General features: G+C 36.9%; 1 protein-coding gene across 1 annotated transcript in view; it reads left to right on the top strand.

Moving 5' to 3' along the window:
- Sec20 (vesicle transport protein Sec20) overlaps window positions 1–13,611 on the top strand; it is an 89,887-nt gene that overhangs the window by 21,903 nt on the left and 54,373 nt on the right. The window contains exon 3 of the mRNA XM_090372432.1: window positions 7,851–7,942. Within this exon, the coding sequence (XP_090228558.1) occupies window positions 7,851–7,942 (92 nt within the window). The remainder of the gene's footprint in view (window positions 1–7,850; window positions 7,943–13,611) is intronic.

Below are 13,611 nucleotides of genomic sequence, written 5' to 3'. Positions count from 1 at the left end.
AAAAAAAAAAAAAAAAGACATACAGTAAACCCTCGCTAATCCGGTTACAATTAAGCTGGTCAACAGGCTGTGTCAGATAGTAAAAAACAAAAAAAAATCTATAAAAACATTTCTTTTAAAATTCAATGTGGGTAGTGATAAAAGCAGTGTATTAAATAGAGAAACATTAAAAAGGCCGAAAGAAGTGTTGCTGGAAGAAGCTGTATTTTAAGTGCTATTCAAAGCAAAGATCACATTGTGTTGGTGTGAGATGTGAGACAATTAAAAAGTCAAAAAACTATTGTCTTTTTATAGTTTTTAAATAAAGGCTCTACAGTGATTTTGTTTTATTTATTTATAATCAGCACTACTTATATCATTAAATTTTTCATTTATTTGTGTTCTAAGTTTTTTTTTTTTTTTTCCCCCTTTAGGGCTATCTATTGCTTCACTAATCTGGATTCTCGCTTAATCCAGATGACCTCTTCTCCCAATTATCCCGGATTAGTGAGGGTTTACTGTATATGTGAACATGCTTTAGTAAACTTCAAAAGCATATACAAGTTATTTTGTGACTTATTAGCCAAACTTGCAGGAGAGTGTGTTCTACAGGTCATTTGAAGCAAAAATTGCCTTATAAACTACAGGTCAATTCAATTGACATTCATTAAGTATCAAGTAACCTGGTACTTGATTATTTTTTTGTCCAATTGGTAAGTAACCTGGCTTTGCTGTAATTGTGCAGTACTTTGCTTAAAAGCTATCCAAAATGCTGCAAAGATTAACAAATATAAAGTTTAATCCTTTCTTGGTAAGAGCAATCTTTTGTTCCTCTCACCAATCTCGTTGCCCTTCTCTGTACTCGTTTCAGCAGCTCTACATCCGTTCCTAAAATGAGGCCTCCATACCTGTATGCAGTAGTCAAGGTGTGGCCTGATCATCGCCTTATACAAGGGGATAATCATCTCCTTATCCCTGCTAGAAAAATTTTTGTATATCATTGACAAGACCCCATGAGCTCCTCTTGCAGCCTGTCTGCACTGCTCAGTAAACTCCATATCTGGCTGCAAAGTAACCCCCCTAGGTCTTCTTCATTCTCCACTACCTTCAGTGTAGCACCACACAGTTGGTATGATACTCTAAGGTTACTGCTATCAATATGCAGTACTTTGCATGTCAATGTTAAACTTCAGTTGGCACCTCTCAGCCCATCTGCCCAACTTTTCTAGATCCACTTGCAGTAGCTTACTGTCATTACTACCATTGACAACCCTGCCAACCTTTGTATTGCATGCTTAGACATTAGACCTGATATACCTTCATCAATATAATTGATAAATATACAAAACAATGGGTCCAATACCGAACCGTGGGGGACTCCACTAATAACATTCAGTCCATGAAGAGCAGTGTCCATTGATTACCACTCTGTCTTCTCCCACTCAACCTTCCCTCTATCCTTAGCTGCAAATTGCCTTTAATGCCATACTGCTCCAGTTTGCACAGCATTCTTTTTATGTGCAACAGTATCAAAAGCTTTCCTGAAATCCAAGTATATGATATCAAAACTATTTTTAGCTTCCAGTTCCTTTGTGATCACATCGTAGTGTCTGATCAAATTGGTCAGACAAGACTTCACCTTAACAAACCTATGCTGTGTCTGAGCTATAACTGCAGTCTTGTCTAGATGATCCTGCGATGCTCTTTAACCAATGACTCCATTATTTTTCCCGGAACAGGAGTTAAACTAACAGGTCTGTAATTACTCGTGTCACCCTTTGATCCCCCTTTGTGAATTGGGGGGGGGGACATTCGCGGATCTCCACCATTTTGTTGATGCTACTGCAGTGCCTCTGGTGGGGAGCAGACATAGCTACTAACTGTTTCAAAAAAAAAAAATATATATACAGTGGAACTTCTCTATTACGAACTTCTATTTAACGAATTTCTCTATATTACGAATTTTTTCGCAAAACATTGCACCTTTAAACGAAATTACATGTAAAATTAACCCCATATAACGAAGTGTTACTCTCTCTATAACGAATTTTTAAAAAAATTAGTAAAAGCATTTTTGAACATTTTTAAGCATTTACTGCTAAACAGCCGCTCAAATATACTGCATCCTTCCTTCAGAAATTGCACATTAGCATCTGGAATTAAATAATCATCCTTTTAGTGAACACTTGTGGCCCGTAGGAGAGTCTTTGTTTCATTTTTGTTACAGTTATTAAACCAAATGGGTTTTCTTAAAAGTGATCGTAAACTTTACAATAAATAGGGTAGATTTGTAAATTGATGTTGGCTCAGGGGAAAACGAAATTCGCTGCGGTAAACCTTTAGCATGCTACGGTGGCAATACATAGAATGCTACCATAATCGGTTTTTAGTAACGCCTACTGAGTGTCATTCGCTTCTCACCTCAACTGTACCACGTGACCTTCATGTCAATCATTATATGATATGTCCGTTCTTGTCTAATTGGACTCCCAGTAGATGGTTTCATGAATTTTTTTTTTTTTTTTATTTCGTTCGTCATCAATCACATAGGCTATATGCTCTTGTTTTTTTTTTTTTTTTTTTGTTTTTTTTCTGAAAAGTAACATACAGCATACATTAATCATAAAATTTCTTTCGTGTATTATGAATGAAAGCAGAATAAAAGAAATTCACAAAGTCGTATATTTCTTCAAAGTGAGTGATACTGTTGACTTGGAAAGCGAACGTCATTGAGTAGGCGGTACCTGTACTAACAATTCACTATATGGCCAGAGCAGCGAAGTTTGCAGTGTATGTATCTTCAAGAGCTGCAGTCCAGTAATTTTTACAATTGTGAAAACAATGTCGAAGAGAAAGTGTTTAAGTATTAATGATAAAGCAAAGATTATGATATTGACCAGAGTTTTAAGAAAAAATATGTTGCGGAGAAATATGGCATATCTGCAAGCAGTTTATCTACGATTTTAAAAAAATCAAGAATCAATTTTAAATGCAATTGAAGGGGGAGCAGACAAGAAGCGAATTAAGATGTGTATATACGAAGATGTTGATAAAGCTGTTCTAAAATGGGTGCAAATGATACGTGAAAAGAATATCCCAATATCGGGCCTAATAATTAAGCAACAAGCTCTGAAATTTGCACAGTCCCTTGGACATACAGAATTTAATGAGAGCACTGGGTGGCTAGATAAATTTAAGAAGCACCACAGAATTGTGGAAAAGGTTATTTGTGGAGAAAGTGTTAATGTAAGCGAAGAAGATTGCAACAGTTGGAGGAACAATACCTTAAAGAAGATTTTGGAAGAATATGAGCTGAAGGATGTTTTTAATTCTGACAAAATGGGTTTATTCTTTAAATGCTTACCGAATAGAACACTTGCTTTTAAGAATGATAAATGCTTTGGCGGAAAACAAAGCAAAGAAAGAATCACTGTGCTAGTTGGAGCAAATATGACAGGAAGTGAAAAATTAAGACTTTTAGTCATCAGAATATCAAAAAACCCAAGATGTTTTAGAGGCACAACATCTTTGGAAGTTGACTACACCTTTTAATAAAAAAGCATGGCTGACAAGTGATATTTTTGAAGAATGGATATTAAAACTAGACAAGCATATAACAAAAGAAAAAAGGAAAATCGTGTTGATAACTGACAACTGTCCGGCACATTCCGCCAGTATTTCTGCCAAACTTAAAAGTGCGAAGTTGTTTTTAGCACCAAACGTAACGTCAAAACTCCAGCCAATGGACCAAGGCATTATTAAAAATTTTAAATTTCATTATCAAAAGAGAATAATAATGAAGATTGTCAGTGCGTTATCAGAAAATAGAAACTTGGAGGTTACAATTAACCTTAGAGATTGCATCTCTGAACTGGCAAAAGTTTGGACAAACGATGTCACTGAATACACTATTCAAAATTGTTTTTTGAAAGCGGGATTTGCATTGAATACAGAAGTCGAACAACGACTGGACGAACAAGATGAATTGCCCCTTTCACAACTAACTGAAAAACTTTTGGGCATTATTAGGATCATCTGGAAACATCGAAAATGAAATAACACTGGATAGTTATATTTATGTAGATCACAGCAGAACATCCAAATGAAGATGAAATACTGCCGAACAGTGTTAGATGCGACCACGATCACGAAGAAATTAACGATGACGCTGAAGACGCATCAGAACAACCCGTAGAAAAGCCAACTCGCGAAGAAATGACTAACGCTTTTAAAACGGTTCGTATGGGTCTACAGTTTTGGGAAAATGTTCCTGATAATGTACTGTGGAAATGAAAATTACAGATTTTTTTTAATGTGTGATACTTACCGGCGAAAATTGTGTAAACGTAATTTAAATAAGTATGTTTTTGAAATAAAATACATTAAAAATAAATGTAGATTCGTTTTCATTTTCTAATTAGATAACAATTTCTAATAAAAAAGATATTCTCTGTATAACGAAATTTCTCTATAACGAATTTTTTCACTGGATTTATCGAATTCGTTATAGGGAAGTTCGACTGTGTGTGTGTGTGTGTGTGTGTGTGTGTGTGTGTGTGTGTGTGTGTGTGTGTGTGTTTTTTTTTTGCATATCTTCAGTACGAGCCCCCCCCCCCCCCCCCCCCCCCCCCCGAATCCAGAAATGTGCTCATAATAATGGCTAAGGGTTTGCTTGCTTCCTTTGCTGCCTCCTTTAATTTCCCCCACTATTTTCCAAACTCACAGAACATACTTTTCTTCCTTGTTTGGCGCCTCCGTAGCCAGGTGGGAAGGAGCAGCAGTGGGTAGCACACGCTTCTTGATTAGACCGGGGTTCGAGCCCGTCACCACCAAATACAGAGGATGTGGAAAGGTCGGGAATGACCACCGCATATCCCCGAGCAATATGGCCTTAGTTGCTAATGCTCCAAATAACAAAAAAACAAAAAAAAAAAAAAAAATCTTCCTTGTTTATTCCTTCTACTTCTGTTTTCTGAAACAACCTTTCTTCCATGTATTTTATTTATAAGATAATCATTTTTTATTTTGGTGAAAATTTCTGAATATCCAGTGTGACCTTCAGATTTCATTTCTTCTGTAAATTCAGAAGATAGTGGCATTTTTGGTTTACCAAGTACTGTAGTTATAAATGTATATACAAGGCCAGCTGCTTTCCTGTGTTTTTGATTAGGGTGGTGAGTTTACCATTGCCTTAATTGAAATGATTTGGAATGTGATGTATAAAAGTGGTAATCTATTTTAATTTTTGTTACTGATGTTTTTAAGTTTAATGACAAAATAAGAGCTCACTCATTTATCCAAAATGTATTTAGAATGTAATTTTGTCAGCTCCATAAAATATTATTTTACATCACATAAAAATGTGCATGGTTATATTTAGTGATAACAATGAAAAAAGCACAAAGTGTACTGGCATCAAGATTTTGTGTAAAATACAGTTGAGGTATTTTAAATTATTCTTTAGTAAAATAATTTAATTTTATTATTTTCTAATAATATTTCTAATCTTCATGTTCTTCATAAGTATTTATTATTAATAGTATTTATTTATTTGCTGTGGAAGTGGTTTCTAATACAGTGAAACTTCCCTTTAACGGACAGCCATGGGAAACGAGAATGTGTCCGTTAGAGTGAAGTGTCTGCTAACAAGAAGTCTGAGGGAGAAAAAAAAAAGAAAGTAAGAAAAATCGTTAAACGTTTAATGTAAAATTAAATTAAATTATATACAAATTTTGCACAATATTTTTGTGCAAAATCTGTATATAATTTAATATTATGACTTTATCTTAAGAAAAATACATACAGTAATCACTTATTTTCTTCTGCACCTTCTTCCGGCTGATAATTTTGTTTTCAACATTTGTTTGGAGTGAAGAAACCATCAAAAGTCCTTCAGTATCTTCTTCAGCGGCGAAAAACATTTTTAAACAATTGATTTGTATGAGCGCTTCTTCTATTTTCATCGGTGGTTCGTCGTTAATATGTTCTTCGACAGAATGACCTCCTTCCATTTCTTCATCCTCATGAGGAACTTCTTGAAAAAAATCTATGATGATGTCGTTGATATCTAGAGCACCATCTTGTGTAGTGAGGTTTGAGTCTATATCTTTGTAGCCATGGTCACTTGTAGCAGAAGTATCGTACATTATCAATAGACGTTGAAGTTCTTGTTCTTCTTGGTGCTCCACATTGCTGTTCACAACTTCAATTTTTGCGTTTGAGAAGCCAGACTTTACAAAACAGTTCACGACAGTTTGTTTGCTAATTGCGTTTACTGAAGAGGAAATCCATTGAATCGCATATAGGATGCTCATTTTCTTTGCAAGGTCACTCGCACATGTTACATCGTTCATGTTTGCAATGAGATGTCTTAAAACACGTTTTCTGTAGTGAAGTTTAAAATTTTTTATTATTCCTTGATCCAAGGGCTGACACTCTGCAGATGTGTTTGGTGGCAGAAAAATGATTTGAATGTTGGACAATTCAATGTGCGGGTGAGATGCAGCATTATCCATGAAAAGAATAATTTTTCTCTTTTGACGAATCATGTTTTGGTTAAAGTGACTTATCCATTCGCTCATGATATCTCGTGTCATCCATGCTTTTTTATTAGACTTCCAGTCAACATCCAAAAGATTCAACTTTATGCCCTTGAAACAACGAGGATTTTGTGGGTGCGCGACAAATTTGAAGTCCAACAGTTTTCGGGAATGATTTTTGAACCTGATCATTTACGTGTTGCCAAAATTGTTTGAGCAGTTCATTTTTTTTCTTTAGGATGTCGCTTACCTGCGTCTTCCCGATTTTGAATTTTACAGCGAAATTGCGAACACTATTTTTTTGCCGATCATACGCATTAATGAGTTCGACTATCTTTTAAAGTTAAATGTTTACGAGAAGACATTGTGCACTTCACACGACACTGAACAAAACTGAAAACTGAAACTGAAAAGACGAAAGGCCGACCATATTCCCCACCTCCCTGCACACACCGAATTCATCAGAAGTTTTACACGTACCGTTAAAATTCTTGAAAACGGGTTTAGAACCGTGACGTAAACCTTGATAAAATTCAGAGAATCGGAAATAGAAAATAAACACACGATTGAGGCAATACGTGGAAGAAACGTTCCTAGAAAAAGGGCCGTGAGCTTGCCCGCTGTCCGTTATGGGGAGATCAAATTAAGTGCTAATCTAAACGAAACAGTGCAGATTGCCTGTCCGTGTCCGTTACAGAGAATGTCCGCTAGACAGAAGCTGCAAACACGTTAAAACCAATGGAGGTGAGTTGGGGAATTTGAAAATGTCCGTTGTAGAGAGATGTCCGTTAACGAGAGGTGTCCGTTAGGAGAAGTTTCACTGTATATGACTACTAACAGTTCATGTATTGCATCTGCTTTTCTGAAACTACAGTAGGTGCATGTTAAGTATTACAACCAAAATGCAATGGTTGTAATACTTAAGCAATGGGAGGTATCAACCCTGCATGTAAAGTACCCATTTGTTGGGAAGTTAATGAAGAACATCCCTCTTTTATTACATTCTACGTGGGAATTAAGTATAGCAATGAAGAAATTTCTCCCTAACTGGTCTAGCATCACAAGCTAGTGCAGTTGCTTGTAGCTGAGGGCTGTGCAGAGTAAGTGTGATCTTGGAATGGGTTGTGATCACATTTAGCACATAATTGCTAATTATTACAGTTACTAGCCTGAAATGGATTTTTCTTTTTGGGTCTTAAAATGTGGTAACCCTGCTTCCCAGGGGTCCACAGGCTGCAATTTCAGAAATTTAGATTTATGTAATATTTGTAACATTTTAAAGGAACTAACTTACATAATTAAATTTCAGCAGATTTTTTTTTTTTTTTTTAGGAACTTGAAAGTATGGCTCATGAACAAGATAGTGAAAAGGGTAAACATGACCTTTTGAAGGAAGTGGAAACATATAGGAAACAGTTAACAAAGTAAGTTAAATTGTGGAATGGATAATTCATATCTGCCAACTTTTCTGTCAGAAAATTTTTAGTTTTTAACACATTCACTGCCGATCACGCACCAGCGCGTGATGTCGCAGCCATATTGAAGAGCTGATCATGCTCAGGCGCGGGATGTGGCATCATTACCCAGTAGCTAATCACGTGCAGGCACGGGATTCATTAGACTTTTGTATGAAGTTGTCAACTTCAGTTGGCATTGTGTTTCTGCTGTGTATATTTGTTTCGGCGTCAAGTAAAGGGTGTAAACTATATGTAGTTGTATGTGGTGTTTAACATTTTGTTACATGACGTGCAGAAAAGCCTTGTAATATGAGTTGTGCAGATGACAGTTTAGCAGGCCAGTCGTGCCCAAAAAGAAGAAAAGTGCAATATAAAAAATCCCTTACAGATGAAGAAATTGCAAAAATGTTGGAGGATTTATCTGACATATATCCCAGTGACATCAGTTACGATGATGACGAAGATTTTATCCCTCCAAAGGACGCTTCGGATTCGGAAAGTGTAGATGAAGAAGATATTGTGGAAGAGGCTACACTTCCACTGCAGGATTCCGGTAAGTTGGAAAACGGCATGTGGGAAAATGACATAACATCAGATTTCACAAAATCTGAGTGTTTGCTCAACCTGAACTGGAACATGTGCTCAAACCACAGGAAGAAAGAAAAGGTGGAAAGATATTGAGGAAGCAATGCAAATGTTGCTATTCCGAAGAGAAATGTAAGGAAACAATCTATATCTGCTGTGTTTGTGAAGGATCACCCGGCTGTTGCTTAGATTGTGCGAACATTATACATAAGTAACATTCTTACACATAGTATTTGTAATCTGTATTGGTTCGGTATGAAATAAAACATATTTCTTAATGTTACCATGTGTTTTGTTTTATTATTTACATACTATATTATTATGTTTTTGTGTCATGCGCCAGCGTGTGATGCAGCATTTAAAGCCAAATTTGACCTGCAGTGCCTATCACGTGCTGGCGGCATGAATCTCAAAATCTTTTGGAAACTGCTTATACGACACTTATATTGATATGGTATACCTAACAATCCCTTATTACCAATTTTCAAGCTTTTTCGTTATGTAAACACAGTCGGCTTCTGGCGACAGTCTCCTCCTTCTGTGCCGCGCTATTGATGATAGCATGCTGACCCATGACCGGCAGCGAACGTGTTATAAGCAAGTTTACTTTTATCCAATTTTTTTTTTTTTTTTTTATGCTTTAGTATTAGTTTTGATGTTAATATTGGCAATATGAAGCAAAGAAGCAAAGCTTATTCAGCAGTTGTGGGGGAGAGCTATTTCATTTTCCCATTCCTTCCAGTAATTTGCCCCAAACATTCTTGAATTTAGACTATTCAACAACAACATTAGAAAGTTTATTCTAACATTCAATTGTACTCAGGCTTCTACATATTATTCTGCAGCCATCTTTTATTTATTTCATTTTATTTTTTTCATTTAAATTTATGCCTTGTGTATGTTATCTGAGAAAGAGTAAATATTATAATTTTATTAATCAGTTTAAAGCCTTATATTAGATCTCTGCCCTCCCTAAAATGAAGCGCCCCAACCTGTTTGTAATATTCCAGATGGCATCATCATCATCATCAGCCATTTTCAATCCGCTGCAGGATGAAGGCCTCTCCAGCAACTTTCCAGTTCCTTCTGTTTTGTGCAATGGCCATCCATTTACTACCCACAAACTCGTGAATTTCATCTGTCCATCTCCGTTGTTATCTTCCAGGTTTTATTCTAGCTCCTCTTGGGTACCATTCCATTATTCTCTTAGTCCATCTGCCATCATGTCTTCGAGCTATGTGTCCTGCCCCAGACCATTTTAGTTCTTTAGTTTTGATAAGAATGTCCTTTACTTGAGTTTTGCTGCCTAATCCATATGTTTCTCTTCTTATCTAACAGTCTGATTCCCAATATAATCTGTTCCATTCTTCGCTGTGTTGTTCTCAGCTTCTCTTCCATTCTTTTGGTGAGTGCCCAAGTTTCACTTTCATAAGTCATGGTGGGAAGTATACATCGGTTCATTATTTTACGTTTCAGACAAATCGGGATATTGCTCCTCAGTATATGAATATATTTTCTGAATGCTATCCATCCAAAATTTATTCTTCTCTTGACTTCCAGCCAAGGAGTCTCCATAGCCAGGTGGGAAGGAGCAGCAGTGCGTAGTACACGCTTCTTGATTAGACCAGGGTCCGAGCCCGTCACCACCAAATATGGAGGATGCGGAAAGGTCAGAGAATGATCACCGCATATCCTGGAGCAATATGGCCTTAGTTGCTAATGCTCCTAAAAACCAAATAACAACAATAACTTCCAGCCATGATAAATGGCTGGAAGTTAAGAGAAGAATAAATTACTACTCCTGCAATCATTATATCACTTTCTATGGCATACTTGTTCATCATTACATTTGTTTTAGCCATATTCATCTTTAGTCCAAAATTCTTACTAACTCTGCATAATTGATTAAGATTTTCCTCTAATTCTTTGGGATTGTGGCTTATGACCACAATTTCATCTGCAAATTGTAAATGGTTTAGGTACTCTCTATTCACATTGACTCCGTTTTGTGACTAGTCTAATCTTCTGAAAGCTTCCTCAAGGGCAGCAGTAAATAACTTCGGAGATATTGTCTCCTTGTCGAACCCCTTTCTCAATTTTAAATTTGCTACTGTCTTTGTCTAGTCTTATAAAGGAGGTAGCATTCTCATATATTTTTTTCAAAATCATAATATATGGAGCATCTATGCCTTTGTACAATGGAATAATCACCACTTTGTCCACGGTCCCAGGTGCCAAGCAACTTCTCTGCAGTTTGTATAGTGCTATTTCTGCAATTGAATAGGCTCTAGTTTATTTCTCTTGTCTACCTCTCTTCAGATAATTCCAAGTAGTTCTTTACTTAATTCCCAAATAAGAACTCAGGAAGAAAATTCACCTTTCTTTTTATTAGTACAGTAAACCCCCGCTATTCGCGGGGGTTACGTTCCTGAGAAATGCCGCGAATACTGAGTTATGAATCCCATAGTAATAAAGGGGTTCCGTTCCAAAGTATATAAGAAAAACTAGTCTAAAATTTTGTCTATATGTGTATTATATGTACCTTCATAATATGACTATGTACATAGACAGTACATAGTGAAATGCAAGCATATGGCATCGAAATGAAAATAAGAAACAATTTAATATTAAATGTAATATTTATTAGAAATTTCAAACAAATCTTTCAAACCAGAGTCTTTGCTAGCTAAAAAAACCTATCCCGCCAGTGCTATCACCAGTTTCGCTAAAGCGTTGATAAGGAGTTTTGCGTTTTCACGAATGATGAGTGAATTTAACGGAATTTTATTTTGAGTTCGGTCTTCTATCCACAGATTTAAATTTTTTCCATTTTTTTCTAATTTAACATCACGAGTTACAGAACAAATTTTTGAAGCAATTAGCGCGTTTTCATCCGCCGTAGTGTTAACTACGGCGGAAAAAATCCGCCGTAGTTAACACTACGGCGGATTTTTTCTTCCGATTTTTTGATTGATCGTACCGTTGACTCATTGATTTTATAATGTTTTGCCACAGAGGAGACACTTTCACCATTAGAAATTTTATCTAATAACTCAATTTTATTCGCTAATGTCATCACCTTCTTTGATATTTTCACATTTCTCTTGTTATTCGTAGTCATGTTTTTGTAGGGGTTAGAAAGAACTTGTCCACAATAAAGTCGACACCATAAAGAACTTGTCCACAATAATATTGATGGGTCAACTGTTGATGATCCTGCTCAGGTAGCTAACAAACTAAATGAATATTTTGCATTGACATTCACACATGAGGAGTTATTCAGCAAGGGGAATGCCAGAGGTGTATTCAACTCTAACAGTAATCTACAGAATCTTGAAATAACTGGGAGTAAAGTGGAGGAGAAACTGTTGAAGATAAACACAAGAAAGGCACCCGGGGTGGATGGGATCTATCCAGTTATATTAAAGGAGGCAGCAAAGGAAGTAAGCAAACCCTTAGCCATAATTATGAGAGCTTCCTTGGACTCAGGGGAGGTACCCATAGACTGGAAATGTGCAAATGTGACCCCAATTCACAAAGGAGGATCAACGGCTGACACAAGTAATTATAGACCTGTGAGCTTAACTTCTGTTCCAGGAAAATTAATGGAGGCACTGGTTAAAGAAGCACTGCAGGATCATTTAGACAAGACTTCAGTTATAGCTCAGACACAGCATGGTTTTGTTAAGGGGAAGTCTTGCCTGACCAACTTGATTGGATACTATGATGCAGTCACAAAAGAACTGGATGCAGGGAATAACTTTGATATTATATACTTGGATCTTAGAAAGGCTTTTGATACTGTTGCACATGGAAGACTGCTACACAAATTGGAGCAGTGTGACATTGGAGGCAAATTGCTGCTATGGATAAAGGGGTGGTTGAGGGGGAGAAGACAGAGAGTGGTAATCAATGGACACTGCTCATTGTGGACTAATGTTATTAGTGGAGTCCCTCAGGGCTCAGTGTTGGGTCCATTATTGTTTTCTGTATTTATAAATGATATTGATGATGGTATATCAAGCTTAATGTCCAAGTTTGCAGACGATACAAAGGTTGGCAGGGTTGTCAAGGACACTACTGACACTATGCTGCTGCAACAGGATCTGGAAAGGTTGAGCAGATGGGCTGAGAGGTGGCAAATGAAGTTTAACATTAATAAATGTAAAGTACTACACATGGGAAACAGCAACCCCAGAGCAACGTATCAACTCTGTGGTACTACACTGACAGTAGTAGAGAATGAAAGGGACTTGGGGGTGGTTGTGCAGGCAGATATGAAGTTCTCTGAGCAGTGCAGACGGGCTGCAAGAGTAGCTCATGGAGTATTGTCAATGATATACAGGAATTTTTCCAGCAGGGAGAAGGGGGTGATTATTCCATTGTATAAGGCAATGGTCAGGCCACACCTAGAGTACTGTATACAGGTCTGGAGGCCTCATTTCAAGAAGGATGTAGAGGTGCTGGAACGAGTACAGAGAAGGGCAACAAGATGAGTGAATGGAACAAAGGGGTGCTCTTACGAAGAAAGGCTTAAGTTTTGCAAATTACAGTGTCTGGAGACTAGGCACCAGCGAGGTGAACTGATAGAGGTGTATAAAGCCTTGAAAGGTTTGAGCATGCTCAATGCTGATGGGATTCTTCCTCTAGCTCAGAAAAATCACCTGAGAGGGCATAAATTCAAATTGAGGAAAGACAGATGTAGGATAGACGTGTGGAAATTTGCCTTTAGCCAGCGGGTGGTTGGTTGGTGGAACAGACTTCCATCCCTTGTGGTGGAGGTTGATAGCCTAAATAAGTTTAAGGCTCAGCTGGACAGGTATTTTGAACGAACAGAGGGGTGAAGTGGAAGTGGGGGGTTTTTTTTTTTTTTTTTTTTGGCTGATGCTGCATAAGCTTGCTTTCTTGCATCAAATGCCTCTACTAATGCTAAAAAGTCACTTTCTTCCGTTAACACACTCGAAAAAGTCTGTTTTACACTGCAAAACGGTAGATTTATCACTTTTGTAAGCATATCAATTTATAAATTGATAAATTTATTCAATTTATAA

The sequence above is a fragment of the Mastigoproctus giganteus genome, chromosome 4 (assembly GCF_048544385.1).
Source record: "Mastigoproctus giganteus isolate SK-2022 chromosome 4, ASM4854438v1, whole genome shotgun sequence".
NCBI lineage: Eukaryota > Metazoa > Arthropoda > Arachnida > Uropygi > Thelyphonidae > Mastigoproctus > Mastigoproctus giganteus.
Note: the sequence above shows the minus strand (reverse complement) of the source record. Positions and strands in the feature narration are given on the sequence as shown.